The 16,723-nt window shown below is 40.4% G+C and overlaps 1 protein-coding gene across 2 annotated transcripts in view; it reads left to right on the top strand.

Annotated features, from left to right (window-relative positions):
* The first annotated feature begins 3,504 nt into the window (after positions 1 to 3,504).
* Positions 3,505 to 16,723, top strand: part of ahrra (aryl-hydrocarbon receptor repressor a) — a 68,105-nt gene continuing 54,886 nt past the window's right edge. Inside the window, exons 1-3 of one of the 2 annotated variants that reach the window (XM_056364694.1) lie at positions 3,505 to 3,808; positions 4,265 to 4,357; positions 6,509 to 6,690. In XM_056364694.1, the coding sequence (XP_056220669.1) occupies positions 4,296 to 4,357; positions 6,509 to 6,690 (244 nt within the window). In that variant the 5' untranslated portion in view covers positions 3,505 to 3,808; positions 4,265 to 4,295. Of the gene's footprint in view, positions 3,809 to 4,264; positions 4,358 to 6,508; positions 6,700 to 16,723 lie in introns of both variants that reach the window. The other variant, XM_056364693.1, reaches the window with a different exon arrangement.

Raw genomic sequence — 16,723 nt, 5'->3', positions numbered from 1 at the left:
TGAGTCCAGGGTCATCTGCGAGCGAAGCCACCCCCTATAATGACCCCACCCATTGTTAGGATTGGACAAAATTTAGGCCAACAACTTATATTCGACCATGTTTCCTTTAATAGTTTTCTTGCAAACATGCGCTTATTTGTCTGCAAATGAGTCAAGATTACTATGTTTGGACAAATAGCTTTGCTTCTCACTGAGCAATCATGGATCGCTTAGTGACACAAAGCACTAAGTGACAGTGACAGAGATGAAATGAGTGTAAGTGTGGTACTTTCCTATAGTGACCATCCCATTAATTATGAATGTCCATTAGAATCAGACTTGTCATGTCACAGCCCTGCATGTCTCCCGAACTCCCATGGTGATGCTAACAGAGACATCTTAATCAATGAAAGCCACACTATTGCACCTGCCAGATGGCTTTCACTGAGCCCTATTTCGCTCCATGGTCATTATTCTGAAATTTGTATTTAGCCACACACACTCACACATACACACACACATTTACCGTGTGCGCACTGACATGGGCACAGACGTGCACTGACGCACGCACACACGATTGCGTGCGAAGGTCTGCCCCTGCAGTGTTAGCAGAGCTTTAAACCTGGGCTAATCTGGAAGGCAGCTTGGATAGTGTTGCAAGTGGATTTACATTGATACCAAAGCTTTAATAGCAGCCACTGACAGTGCTAACAGGACCTTAGGACCTTCTCAGATCCCCGACCCCAACCCCACCTGTCACAACAAATTAAACAGCCCCCCTGATGGGCACTTCTGATACGAGAGTATAGACAGCCATCTGCTCAAAGATGCAATCTGATTGTTACATTTCAAAACAGTCAGGAGAGTATGGAAAAATGAGGACAGTATTGCCATGCTTCTTTTATACACTGAATGCATCAGTTCTGACATTATTGAGGACCAGTGGTGATTAATTCTCAACTCATCATGCTGCCAAAAAGCTCTCTGGCCACTGTGGGCCTCTGAGGGTCTCAGCTTACAGATTAAAGTTTTAGTTTGACAAACATTTCTCAGAGCTTTTCGGAAATAATCTTAGTAGGTGGAGCCACATCACAGTGCCACATATTGGTCATGTGACTCTGGACTGTCCGGCTGTCTTTGAGTGGAGATATTACAGGAATATACAGTGTGATCAAATTAAATGCATATTTTTAATTATTTGTGAAAAAAGTGAAAGATCAAGTTTGAATTAATTGTGTTGAATTAATTATGGTTTGAATTGTTATGACGTGTACATGTTTCTGTTTTCTTTGTTTTATACTACAGCCTGAGTGTATTACCATGTACTATCCTTATTTCTGTAGGTGTGTGTGTGATCACATCATCACCAAGGGGATTCTCCTCCACTATGTCATGTTTATTTAAAGAAGAAGTGTATCTCAGCCATTGCCTTGCATGATTTACTACCCATAAATACACAATAAGGTGTGTGTGCTCAGAGGGTATGTTTGTAGTGCATGAATTTGTACACTAGGGTGCAGCGCAGTAAGTAGACTATCATACAGCCTGCATACTGTGAATGTGGTCAGCTGAGTGCAATGACAATGACAATTGTTTCAATGACAACACACAGCAGATGCAATACATTGTCATACTTTATTAGGTTAAAGTGTTATTTAAAAAACAAAATTTTAAAGTCAAAACATTTATTTCTCCACAAACTAAAAACACACAGAAAAGCATTTTGATGTTTATTTGAACTGGAATAGACCAACCAGGGCTTTTCATTTCTTAATCTGTAAAACATAGTAGGACTATGTTAAATGCACCCAATTTAACATGTGCATTCTTCATTTACAACACCATACATCTTTAGTGTAGGATCATGTGAGCATGGTGAAAGGATCCTGTCCTATCTGAGACCAGAGCACCGCTAAACAGTCTGTGTCTTTGTCCCTTGTCCATTTATTTCTACAGGCATTTGTGTACTTCCTGCCTCACTTATTAGCCACTTGCGTATCTCTGGTATCTCTGGCCGCAGCTGGTTTTGTCTGGCCATCCTAAAGCGCCACTACTGAATAGACATATTGAAGTTTGGAAACGGTGTCGGGACATAAAAATGTGGTTTCTCTAAGGTGCCTCGAGATTAAATGTGCCACAATGAATCTTTGTCTTCGACCATTCACAATTAGGCTGAAAATAACCACCTACACAGTCACGCTGTTACTTCAAGCATAAAGCAAGTATTTATAATGGAAAATCTCTCGTAACCAGTGAGAATGAAATGTTTTCCTCTGTGCTGCGGTGATTTCAGGTCGTATAACTCCGCATCAGGCCCACAGGACGGCTCCTGTCAGAACTACTGTCTCCAAATGCGTCTCATTGCTTATTTAATGGGTAAAACCGTGTCCAATATTTTGAGTAGACTCTCAATCCAGCTCAGTCAAATCAACCAGATGATCAGAGCACTTCCGGTGATAGCATTCAAAATAAAATGGCATATAGGAAGATTTAGCTATTGCATCTGCTGAAAATGGTAAAGATTACGTAAGGGAGAGGCGTTTTAATAATTTCTGAGCAGGTGAACCGAAAGAGTAAACATTAGTAAACCCATAATCGAAATTGCACACAACCTAAAAAAAAAAAAGAAAAGAGCACGACTATGATTATATATTTGATTATTCCTGTCACACTCACAGTGGTGTCACATTTTATTCCAGACGAACCCCACAACACAACAAAGCGTAGGCTATTAGATCCGCGGCACATTCATGCTTTTGTTTTGAAGGTATAAACCCAGTTTGAACCAACGCTTCATCCACTCAGCTCATTTTTGGCGTTCGGTTCCGTCCAATGCAGCGTGTCGGCTTTAAAATGTGTTTTTCTCCCTGTAGCAAAAGCCTCGGTTCCGTGAGTGGTGTCGACCGCGGACCGCCTCGGTGTGAATCCGGAGGTTTGTGCCTCCGCTGCCCTTCGCGTGTGATCCCGCCTCTCCCCGCGCTACTCACGAAATGTGTGTGTGCTGCGCGCGGCTGTGCGCTCAAGTCCGGTTTTGCTCTGCTACTTTCATGTGCTCCTCGTAAATATATAAACCATTCACATATTAAAGCGTATTTTAGCCGGGAAATATATACAGTTTAACACAGGTTGCACACTAATACAATGTGGAGTGTAGGTGAGTTTTCCTTTAGTGAGACAAACAAAATCACGAAGAGAAAATACGTGTATACATTCAACTTTATAATATTAGACTACCCATTTGTCAAAAAGGAAATAATGAATGATAAATTCAGTGAGAAAACCTTCGTCATCCAGTTTCTATATTATAGCATGTAAAAAAAAATGCTACAAATATATAGGCTACTTGGCCAAGGCCTATATAATAACGATGTAAAACCGAAAAGCGGTAATTCCCTTTTGCAGTCTTACACCTGAAAGCATCATAAGCCCTGTGCGTGTGTGTGTGTGTGTGTGTGCGTGCGTGCGTGTGTGTGTGTGTGTGTGCCTGCCTGCGCTCGCTCTGTGTTTGTGAGGCAGAGAGTTGCGTGCGAAGAGCTCGACATGTCATTCAGAGGAATCCGCCACCTGAAACGCGAGGAAGTGAAGGCGACTCAATTGGGTATAAAGCATCAGCCAACATCTGCCCCGAGCAGTGCAAAGCTGATGAAAACATCAGCGCGGAGCTCGTACAGGACCTCTCCGATTTATTTGATTTCCTTTGGATTTATCATTTGGCATTACCGAGTCGGTGCACCCTGGGAGACGCATCTCTTTTCTGCACTTAAAGTGAATGTGGCTTTGCAGCCAACAACACTATACTGGAATTAACTGACATCCACACAGACATTGGGTTAGTGCTATTTTGACGATTTTTTGACGTTTTGATGTGATTTTTCTTTTTAAATTGTGATATTATGTTATCGCTTATTTCCAAGGATCCAGCATTTCTGCTACACTCTTACAGGCGAGATATTAATTAGATAAGTTGCACCACTGTGTTAGGTTATATTGTAACTATTGGTAATTATTTGTAGATTATTTAAGTCATATGGCATAAATCTTAATTATTTGCTAATTCACACATAATATTTTGTTGCATTTTTAATTATTGCTTAATTAGGGTTATTATATCCTACTTTCATTTGAGGGGTGCAGGGATTTACAGCATATTTAACCCAAGGAATGGCTTTTAATGTGTAACAACAAGTCTGAACCTGCAAAATTCAATGCACATGGTCTTAACACATGTGTGAAGCTTGTATCTCCTGCCACATGTAAAGTTAACGTCCCTCTGTCTCCTCCGCAGCGCACCTGTTACCTCCACGGAGCGCAAGATCATGATCCCTCCGGGAGACTGCATGTATGCGGGCAGAAAGCGGAGGAAGCCCATCCAAAAACAGTTAAGGAGCGCTGCTTAATGTGTCCGTTAAATCCATGTTCTGTGGCAAATGGTTGCACATAATGTTGTTGCTTTTTTCTAGCTTGCTAATGTGCATGGAAAACTAAAGACATAAAGTAAGATTGAAGAGTAGATATATTATAATGAATTACAGGAAGTTCTTGCGCAGCAACAACATGAAGGTGTGAAAATAAAAAAGTTCCAGTTTGTATTGGCTGCCAGTTTTGATAGAAATGCAGCATAGAATAGCATGTTATAGACCTAATACTAGTGATCATAGCACTTATTTTATGGCAAACATACAATTAATAATATAGCACTTATTGTGAAGCTATTTAATTAATTTAAAAGCATCTTACCACTCACCATAGCTTAATTTTAAGCCAGAAATGGGGGTGGATGATGGGTAAACTGAGGGCTACTTTTTTTTTTTTGGACAATCTTGTCAGCTGATGTCATGAATAGTGAATGTAGGTTATATAAGATTTTGAAGAGGGAAGTGGTAATTTAACAAGGCCTGTGGCATTTATAAAGTTTTCATGTTTTGCGCTGCCTTTGCTGCTGATCTGAAAGGAAATCTTTGCCACATCAAATCACTGCTGTATGTGTACTGAAATATACATTTGAAATTCTAGTCTGCTTGTTACGACACAAGACGTTTTAAGACTTTGAATAATAATTCAGTGCCCCCAGTTATTCATTGCTGTTTCTTTGTTTAATTTTGGAATAATGATCTTGTTTTGGTTCTTTATGCATAGTTTTGAACTTTCAAGTGAAGTAAAATTAATCTGAATAATCTAATCAAATTTTGACACTCATATATGTTCCTTTGGATATTTTTCAGTAGTAATAACTGTAAAATATGAATTTTAGGTGGGCCATCATAATAAAACAAAGTCGAAGCATTCACGTAAAAGTATTCTGTCTCTGTGGAGGTGAACAGAAACTTTCAGCTGTGGAAATTGGAGCTGACCATTACATATGTGGATCATGTTAAGTTCCACTGGTAAAGCTGCGTACACCATACTAAAATACACAAATAACTCGGTGCCTTAGGGCCATGTTACATTCTCTGCGGCACTGAGGATAGTGCCGTATGTCCAATACCTTTAATAACAGTAGCCACTGAGAAGATTGAACACTCACAGTGGGTATTAGTAAATACAGATATTACTATAGTAAAACTAATTTCACATCAGCCTGGAGAGATAATTTATAGGAACTGAAATATGTGATATGACAAAACTCTTAGATCATTAGTTTTCTCTAACGAAAAAATAAAATAAAGAGATTTGTCATCAGAGGAAATACGAAGTGTGGTACATGGTGAATTGGGGAAGGCTGAGTCAAAAGGAAATACAGTTTAAAGAAAGAAGGACTTGTGCAGAGTATGGTTTATATGATCATGTGTTTGTGCTTGGTTTTCAAGGTGTGTTGGTTACCATATAGACAAAACATGACCCTGTGGTTTCTATCCTAACAATGAGGAACAACTATATAACAAAACTGACAGGAATAAGTTTGTAAGCCATTTCTGAGAAATAAATTCAAACCCATTCTTCCTTTAATAGTCTGATGCCCTATTTTTCACATTGATCCATAAAAAGAAGAAAGAAAAAAACAAACAAATAGTAACACAATAAACAGTCCTATGAATCAGTCACCACTTTTTCCACAGAAACTAAGTTGATATGAGTGTGCATGTTTTTGTGGTAAATAAAGGCTCTACAGTTTAGAAGCCAGGAAATATATATCACTTATAATTGATAGCATAATCTTTTCAACAAAGTCAGGGGTTGGCAAGCTGACTGTGTAAGCTTTATGAACAGGCCTGTGTCATGTAGGGTGGCTCAGATTTACACTAACGTTGTCATTAACAGAAGCGTGGCTGCAACAAGTGAAGTTAAAAAAGTTCATAACTTTCTGTGCCACTTACTTCTTGTTGAGGTGGTTGTCAGTGTTATCAAGGATATGAAAAAACACATCACTGAGTTAGGGCCATTTAGCTGAAATAATTCTAACATTTCAGCTTATTTTAAAGCATGTTTACTGCTTATCTATCCACACGCACACACACACACACACACTCTCTCCCTGACGCTGTCTCAACTCCGTCTCGCTCTCTCTCCCCTCTGTCCGTCTCATCATCAGGAAGCCGTCCGCTGCCAATGAGAAAACCAACCCGTCCAAGCGGCACCGGGACAGGCTGAACGCTGAGCTGGACCGGCTGGCCAGCCTGCTGCCGTTCCCCCCGGATGTCATCTCCAAGCTGGACAAGCTGTCCGTGCTGCGCCTTGCAGTTTCCTACCTCCGTGTCAAAAGCTTCTTCCAAGGTAGAGAAGGTCAGAAAAGTTGCATTTTTAGGGGAAGGGGCTGGAATATTTGGTTTATGTGTGTATGTGAATGTGTGTGTGTGTGTGTGTGTGTGTGTATGTGTGTGGCTTCAAGTTGATAGAGACTTGCTGAGCTGATATGGGTTAGACTCATTTATGGGGTTGATAGTGGGATATCAGCTGCTTTAAATTGGCATAGAGATCAATGTTTCATCTTTGATATGTAGATATGATAATATATATAATTTGAATATGCTGGCTGGCTATGGAAACCCCATAATCTATGTAAATTGATTGTAATGAAACACTTTGATAAGATGACACGTATCTAAGTTATCAGTATTATTAGTAGTGGTCGTAATGAGTATTGGCCCTATAGGTAGTTTTATGTTGGTTTCAGTAGAATTGAAACCCTGGCATGAAAATAATCAGTTTAAATATGTTAAATATAATTTCAACATATTGGCTGTTAGAAGCCGAAAAATCTTGCTTACCACCAAACTGTATAAGTCAAACACTCGTGCAATCAGGCTGGTGTGTGATGGTCAAACACAATTAAGTGGCAGACACAGAAAAAGATTATGTGCAGCTGTATTGTGCAATGCAATTTACTATAGGGGCAAAAGCTGATGGGGGACTGATAATACTAGCCTGTAAAATTATAGTAATCTCTTAGAATTATGGAATAATCTGTGAACTTTTCTGTCTGCCTCATGAGTAAGAATCCCAGAGGCTCTATGTCATCAACTGACTTTAATTCAGACCAACAGATATACTGCCTGGGAATTCAAGGGGCTAAAGATAAACAAGCATTGGTTGCATTAAAGGAAGTTTACTGGTCTGCATCATCTGGATGCACTGTCTACAGAAAACTTTGTTTAGACCGCGGCACCTATATTGTATGGTCATGGCTGTGGGAATGTATTTTTGTGTTGTTACAGTCTTGTGTGTTTTTTATAATTGAAGTTTTATTAAGTCAGTGAAGATGATTCGTGAGGATTATAAGAAGGTCCCTGTGACGACATTTAATGTAATTAAGAGGTATATAATGGTCCACACGTGTTTTCCCGCCCTCCCACCATCCAGCGAATACCTCCCTCCCTCTCCTTGTGTTGCTTCCCAATGCGCTTCAAATATTCATGGGCCTCTTGAGAAGGTATTTTGTTGCTGGTGCCTGCTTTATCAACATGGAGGCCCCTCGCACAGCTGGATGTGACAGCTCTAAAGACAAGGGTTTTTTTTTAAAAAAAGGAGCATCCTCCTTCTGTCTTACCACGGGAAATGTGGGTGATAAAGTAGAAGGAGGTTGAGGGGGAAAGGGAGGCCTCACTGCCTTCCTACTCTAAATGAAAGTCCTCATTGAAAGCTGTTTTCGTGGAAAAGTTGGCAATTGGATTTGTGTTGGTCTGACCAGCTCTTTTCTTCGGCACATGTGGCTCTCGTCTTTCACCTTCTCCTCCTCTGGTCCTTACATTACCCTTAATCTCCATCATCCGCCACCTTGGTTTGGCATGTCACTCAACAACTGGCATCCTGCTGGCCAGAGTCACGCATACACTCAATTATTTTACCCTGAATGCTCATTTAGCTTAGCCATCACGCAAAAATGCAGTACAGGTGCTAATTGGACTTATTAAAGGTGCCTTTCCTGGATAAGGGCTCACGCAGAGATAAAGACCACAACCGCTGCCTCAATTCAGAGTGACGCTGAGTGTCAGTGATGTAAAGTGATGGGTCAGAAAATGAAGATGGTTCAGTCATGTGTGTGAAAGTGCTAAAGTGTTGAAAGGTATGCAGAAATTGTTGAAAGCTGATATTGCTTGTGTATTGTTTGGCAGTGCTAATAGCTAAACAAGATAATATCATCTCTCTTAGCTCACCTCAGAGTTACACTCATATTTTAGCCGTTCAAAAGAGCAGTAGAAGTGGCATTTATCTGTAAATATTTTAGGATATTTCTCTTTGAACATGCATCAATGGCAAAGCCTATATTTGATTACTCTTCCTCTGCTGGAGGCCATGTTATCAGCGGCTGAAGTGACCAGCTTAGCTGCCTTTTGATGCTACACTAATGAGATTAATTAGAGTGGAACATGGGGGATTTGGTTCTGTGTGCATCACTCTTTGGTCAACTCTCTTGACTGTCACAACTGCAGTTTTTCCACTGATATTTAAACATGGAGTGTAGCCAGAGCATTTCCAGAAAAATCTAAGATGAGCAACATGTACACGTCCACATCCTTCCTGTGGTCTGGAACAACAGTCACATTCATCTTTCTTTTTCTTCTTTTTTTTTGAGCAGTGAGTCATTTTCTGAAAACATGACATGAAACCAACTTTAAGTTTCATTTGCCCTTGTAAACAGTTTCATAGAGGAAGGATGAAAATATTTCTACTTTTAGTGATGAAGTTCTCCTTTTTGTCCACTGGGGGGACTGTGTGAAGTTGCCACTGAGTCATGACTGATGTCCAGTTCAGTTAGTTGTGAATAAGTGAGTACAGGGTTTGGCTTCAGGTTGGATTTGTTTTGTCCTTTTAAAACATAGATTTATTGACTTATAGGTGTGAGAAGGTTCAGAGAAAGAGTAGCAGGTGCTTTGGGAAGCACCTGAGTTGCCCTGTTGCGTGACAGTTCATGGGTGGAGCACAGTAAACAGTCTGTACCTATGCACTGCATGCAAATATACCCTTAGGCTGCGTGTGTGCGCGTCTGTAAATAAAAGGCGACATCAGACAGAGGGATTCACCTCAGTTTCCCTTACTCATCATGTTCCATGGGATTCAAGTCTGGTGCGTTTACAGACACAATATATGACTTGAGATGATTTCCTGTGCTATTTCACATAACTCCCAAGCTGAAAAGTAGAAACAATAGCTGCACTTTGACAATTTATTTTCCCTGTATACTGTATGTACATCTCCAGTTGAAAGGACACAATAGAAATGCATATAATCAGGTTTAAGTATGTCATCGCACAGGTAAAGCATGCAGTGAAAAGTCCAGAGGGTAACACCCCTTAAAAAAATAATGATAATAACACAAAACTCTAAATCATCATTTCATAGCCTACAGCCTGTGTGTAACTCAAAGTCCCATGTTTTTCATTTAATTCTTATTTTAGGTCAGGGTATGTATATTTTCCCATGCCCAAGCAAGTAGGTCCATGAGAACGTGTGTGTGTGTGTGTGTGTGTGTGTGTGTGTGTGTGTGTGTGTGTGTGTGTGTGTGTGTGTGTGTGTGTGTGTGTGTGTGTGTGTGTGTTGACAGTCAGCAGGCTGTAATTCCCTTCTCCTCCATGTTAGGTCTCTGCCCTAACTGTAATTGCTGAGCTTGTTAAATATTTACCCTGAGGATTAACTATCCCTCCTCCGTCTTTCTGCCCCGATTGTCTTTATTTCTCCTCCGGTGATGTGTGTGTCTTTAAAGTCTGTTTTGCGTGATTGTGTTTCATTACTTTTTATCTCATTATTTGAAACTAGAATTTTGCTTTGTTTTGAAAATTTAATCATTCATTCAACCATTTATATATTGTATACATACAGTATATATATATTTTTTTAGACAGGATGAGGTCGTTAAAAGCACACATAATAGGGAATTATCCCACTTGAGATGCTGACAGGGTTTTGTTGTAATTCGGTGACATAAAAGCAGTTATGATACCTTGCAAAATAACACTTGGACTAGACTAAATGTCACTTGCTTTATGGTGTTTTACTACCTTTATTCTCCTTCAGTAATCCTTTCTTCATTTCTTTTCTTTCTGTCCTCCCCTTTTCTTCCTTATTGTTTGTTGCTCTGGTGCCTGTTGGACTAATATGAATTGAAACTTGACTGGCTCTAACAAGACTAGAAGTCAGGGGAGCTTGTGATGAGAATCAGATGGGAGTTTTAAGACGAGATCCTGGACACCACATAATAAAGGATTTGATATGATGTCATTTGTAATAATGCATCAACATTAGCTGCTGGCATGGTTTTTTATTTCAATAAAGCTAAAGCAAAAGCTGGCTCTCTTTTTTGTGGGCTTTGTTTGTGTGTAATGTGGTTATATCTTTGCAAGCTAAGATACAGCTTGTGGTTAGCATTGCATGTTTTTTCTGCAGCTCCTTCATTCTCTGTCTCAGATAAAGAAGAAATTTTTAAAATAAATAATTATTTGGGAAAAGTTAGTTGTAAAGCACGTAAGCTTACTGACCCAAGGACAACCACTGGTCCAAATCCCTAGAATACTACCTCGCTCTGGGACAAGCACCCCTGAGCAAGGTAACCTGTAGATGTGAATGTGTTTTTTTTTCTGCAGTGTGTGTATTACTGTGTGCATGCCATGGTGGCTATTTTGATTGCATGAGCTGTGGTTCTTTGATGAGGTGCGACAGAAGCTCCGTTTGCCTGCATCTGTCACCGTCCCACGTCCTGACCCTCATGGCACTGCGATCAGATTCCCCATCACAGCCCTGGAAAAAGAGCAGCATTGGCATTAATCCATATGTATTTCTCATTGCCCCTGTCTCTCTCTGTCCTCGTCGTCACTCTTGGGATCAGATGCAGGGAGTGTGTCCTTCATCTCCTCCAGTGTACCAGCTGTGTACTGACTCACAGGAAATTGTTTTTGTGAACCCTCAAACCATGCTCTCTCTCATGTTTTATATAATTTTCATGTGTTTAATTAATTCATTTTCTTCTGCTTTTTCTTTTTAAGCCACTGCCCCAATTACAGGGAAATGCCAGAAATTAAAGTTGAATGGTAGATTTCTTACAAATTTATAGACTACAGTGACATTGGAAAAGCTTACAGAGGGTTGTTTTAGTCGTCTTTGACTCAGGGCCAACATCAAGCTTCAGTGGAATTACACCTCAAAAAATTCAACATCCGTAATTGCCACATCTTACAAGAATCTTCCTTAAATATCTCGATTGACGTGTACAGTATAACTTTTTGTTCTGTTTTTTTAGTTTTCTTGTATTTGGGCCTATTTTGATACTGGTTGCCTTATTTTTGCATGTTTCATAAGATGGTAAAATTACTTAACAGATGTAAAAGTGAAGTGAACGTATTTCACCCCTGAGTGACTTAAGTTTTTATTTGATTTTTGATCAACATTCAAGCTTCTTATTTGGATTTTGGCACCTTTATTTATCAGTTTCAATCTGCTGTTGTACTTCTGAAACGATTCACCAGATACTTGTGGTTAATTGAGCAGAGGCTGTGTCACATTCTTTTAATTGTTCCTGTCTGTCACTTTACAGTGGCTTTTCAACACTGGCACCACTGTCAGTTTGGCTGAAAGAGTCTATGCCTTTCACTATGTAGAATATTGCATACATGTATCTATCTATATAGCGCAGTGGTTCTCAAAGTGGGGTCCAGGGACCGCCAGTGGTCCATGAGGGGGTTCCTGGAGATTCCTATAATAACACAATGACATAATGAATAGCTACTTTGGTCATGGATTTCAAATACCTTCTGTAATAAAACATCCAATAGTAAAAATCTTATCAAATGGGGGTCCGTGGTCTAATTTGTATCAGTTTAGGGGTCCTTTATGTGAAGTTTGACCACTGATATAGGGAATCTAAAGTTGATATGTTGCAGGATAATTATTTTCAGTCTGAACAGAACAGAAATAAACTTTGTTTGGAAAATCCACCTGAAACATCCCAAGGAAACATTGTTTTTAACACTTAGCTGATGCTGAACTTTGGTAGAATAATGATCCTTTTTCTAGAGACGTTCTTGTTACTTAGACTGGCAACTAGTCGTTCTGAAATCCTCTAAAAATCTTTGCAGAGGTAAACATTCAAATTTTCTTTTCTTTATAAATCAACACAGACACAGATCAGACAACGTAGCGAGTAGGGATACTGTTGTTTGGCTTTCACTCTCTCCTGCATAGTTCATGTCTTTTTTTCTGTTTGTACATCTCAAGATAAAAACATAAAGACATGCACAGTAAGACAACCGGAAAACCTTGTAGATGACTTCAGTACCGTACTGCTTCGCTTTCAGTAAATGATCTGCTCTGAAAATTGTCAATGTCTTGCAATATATCATAACAACCCCTAGGATTACCACCAAAACAAATCTCATGCCCAAATATAAATGCCTGTGGTGTAAATGTACCCACATCACAGCGAGGTGTATTTATAAGTGTGTGTGTCTGGAAGTCCTCAATTAAACCCCCACCTTCCCTCTTAGCTGTCGGTCCAGTCGGGGCGTTGACAGGGTATGGGAACACACAGACACAGAGACACGCAAATGTGATGAGAGATTCAAGTACAAGTATACCTATCTATGCCAAGTTTGATCACCTGACATGCTGATCGTCTTGCTGCTGCACAAAATCCATACAGCAGCCATCAGTGTTTAGGTCTGCACTTGCTGATCTCCGAGTGTGTGCGAGCCAGTTTCAGTGTGTGTGCTGTCTGCCTCTAAATGCTGGGTGAGCTATAATAAAAGAGGAAGAGAAAGCCCACAGGCCCCGCAGACTCACGCCAGGCATACGCCACTTGTGACGTCAGCCAGCAGACAGGACATGATTTCGTAACTAAGCCACCATCATGCAAGGGGAAGGAGAGAACAAGACAAAACAATCAGTCTCAGTCCTTATTGTCTCATCTACAAATTTAAGAGTATTTTGTGGATGTAAGCCCCCTTTCCACATCTATTTGGGTTAATCCGTTTTGTGTCAAATCTGTATCCAATCGAGTCAACGCAAGTGCAGACCATTCAATTCCCCAAAGAGGGAAGTACTGCAGCGTGATAGCTGTTTCTGAATGGAGTCTTTGCTCAGGGGTGAAAATGTGTTCAGGTCAGATTATAGACGGACTTTGTGTTTACTAAACTTTCAGTGACCCTAGACTTTTTCCTTCCCTATACTCAACCCAAAGCAGACAGGACGCCAGGGTGGAGGCCAAGACAAATCAGCAAGCTGCACTGACTATAAATGAAGTGAAAAGGTTTAGCAATAGAAAGGTCAAGATGTGGTCAGTTTACTATTGTTTTCAGCTTTTGAAGTAGAATGTCCTAGCTATTAAAATTTCAGGTGAATCGTAGATTACAACCCAAAATTTTTCACATTCATAAATCATGCAAGGAGATAGTATGGGAAGCTTGTTCTCTGGCGCTGTTCACACTTGGCAATAACATGCGACTCAGACAATCTGATCACAAGTAGACAGCTCTAAGGACGTCAGTTCACATCTGGCATTAAAATGTGTCTCCACATGCTTCTTGTGATTGGATTTCACTTCCCTAGTCTATATACAAATAAATACATATATCATTTCAGTTCGGAAAGACCAAATGCATTGATGTTTTTAATGGGCAGGAGGCAGCAATACAATTCCTGTCCCCAAACTGCCGAAATTTAAAAGAAGAATAAGAAACCATAGACTGGGTCTATTCCATGGTGTGTTCCAAGCAAACCAAATCACCCAAGATGTTTGATGCACTCTTGATATATCTCTATGGGCTTTTCGAAATTTTAAGAGGTTGTGGACAAAACCAGTTTACACAGTTTGAGAATCAACTGAGTATGAAGGAGTATGTACTGCAGCTTAAGCAGAGCACATCGGTTGAGTAGGTGGTCCTTCAATTTGGCACTGGGCACATTCGCGTGTACACTCCTAAAAGAATATGGCGATATGCGGCCCAGACCACCGCCGAATGTGGTCTTAGTGAATTTCAGTGCATCCTCAATACGTCTTGGGTGCGTTCATGTGGGATCACCCAAGAGGCATGTTAATGCTAGATGTGAACAGGGCCTCAGACGTCTGACTCTAAGTCTATTCCAGTACAGACTTGTGCATGTTATCATGTTATCACCTGTTTATCCGTGTTAGCATGTTGATATTGGCATTTAGCTCAAAGCACCGCTGTGCTCAGGTACAGCATCAAAGAGGCTTTGGACCATTTAATGAGAATCAGGATCATTTTGGGTCTTTGAAGGAGCCTATTCAGACTGACCTGTGGCACTACTATCATATGCTTACAGGTTGTGGTTATGCAGTAGGTACTTGGCTGCACAGCTCATTAACCCACATGTTACATCTGTCTATACTGTTTTTGAAGTGAACACTAAAACCTACTGAGGGTCAAACCCTTTGACCTTATCATTTGCCCCTTTTGTTTGACCCAATCACAGTGTTAAAGGAACTGGGAGATAAAAATCATTAGGAATCAGTTAAATGTCTTGTGTAATTAGCATCAACTTGATGAGCTGTGAATCAACGCTTACAATCTGATTTTGATGCTTTAGTTGTGCCTGGATTTTGCACAGTTGAGTCCCTCCAGCACGTAGCGCATTAAAAAGACCAAAGGATGCAAGGACTTCAACCCATCAGGCCATCATATCAGTTAAATGTCATATGTCACAACAAGCCTGAAGACAGATATAAGCAGCACTGTACTGGTGTTGGTGGCCAGAAATCTCCAGTTCACACTGAGCTGATACATTGCCAGACTTTTTAAGAGTAATAAAAGGTGATGCACTGAATGAGCTTTCATGTCACAGACTACAGCCAAAGCTGTAACCAGCAGGTCACGTTCTCATGATTTCTTTCGACAGTTAATTAGATCATTTGATGTAGCATCTCATCAGTTAGTGATCAACACACATCACTGAACCCTTATAAAATTTAGTGATGTGTATTGATTAAGAGCATCCAGGGAGATAATGGATCGTAGCATCCCAATCTGTGCATGCGTGTGTGTTGGTGAAGCAGAGCAAATCTGCTCTTATGAGTGATTATCATCATCAAGTGGAGGTACAAATTCACCCCGTCACCCCATTTCTGTCTCCTCTCTTATTAACTCTCTCTCCTTCTGTCTTTTTTCTTCTTCAACACTTTTTAACCACAACATTTCTCTCTCTCTGTCTCTCTCTCTCTCTCTCTCTCCTCCTCCTCCTCCCTTTTCCATTTCTTCCTCCCTATGGGGTTCTGCCCCTGTTTGTCTCACTGACCTCTTTGAAAGAAAATCACCTCTCATCTCCATGTGCTACATGAAGAGTGCGTGATCAGGCTAAATGCCAGTGCTCAGGCTTTTCTTCTTCCTCTTTCCTCCTCATGCAATGTCTGTAATGCCGTGCTATGAGTTCTATATACAAAGGTAGATGTATGGCCGATTAATACATTTCCAGTGTAAATGGTAATGTGTTCTCACTGTTATGACTAACCCTAATGCCAGTGCTCAGGGTTTTATCATTCCTTTCCTTTATTTTGGCGTGCAAAAATCCTGCTCATTTTTTGTGGACAGGGTTAGACAGAAGTTTTTTATACACTCCAGTAATATGGACACTTATAATAATAGTTTGTTCTTGGATTTAAAATGCAGAAAATTGTTTATCCAGCTATTGAACATTACTAAATTTGAAAATTTTTATGCTTATAAATGTTTCCATAAGAGTTTGGGTGGAAATACATCTTAAACACCATTTAGTTGCTCCAGTAAAATTGCTCTTTAAGGTGGGATGAGCCAGTTTTTCTTGAATGTCAAGCTGTTGATTAAAATGCTGGTACTGGCTGTGTGGCGTGCATACTTTCAATTTAAATGTTGTTATATTCCCTTTGTTGCAGCTAACGTATAGCTATTAGCCGCCCAGTGATTCCATACTAAATTGCACATTAGTTGCATGTCGGCTCACTCTCCCACCCTCTTGCATGTGTGTTTGCCCCCTCTGCAGTAATCAGCCACACAATAGCTGTTAACTAGTGCGACAGACCAGCCATGCTAATCCCTTGTATGTGTTGAGAACCGTGAATAGAGAAGCCGCCGTATGCATTTAGGATCCTCACAGCTAACTCATTAGTTGCTTGAATCAAAGGCATGACACTGGCTTTGTCCCTGCCTGGCCTCTCGTGCCACAGACACTGAACTCGCTTGAGTGGAGTTGGACTCTGTTAGCCTGCGGGGGCCAATGGAGCCCCCTGGGATCACAAAAGGCCATAAGTGAATTACTCAAATCAGTGCCGAGGGGGGCCCCGTTAGACGCTAACTGTAACAGCTAGTGGCGGCTGCGATGGGAGGTG

This window comes from Seriola aureovittata, chromosome 20 (genome assembly GCF_021018895.1).
Source record: "Seriola aureovittata isolate HTS-2021-v1 ecotype China chromosome 20, ASM2101889v1, whole genome shotgun sequence".
Lineage (NCBI taxonomy): Eukaryota > Metazoa > Chordata > Actinopteri > Carangiformes > Carangidae > Seriola > Seriola aureovittata.
The sequence above is the reverse complement of the archived record's forward strand: the minus strand, read 5'-3'. Positions and strand labels throughout refer to the sequence as shown.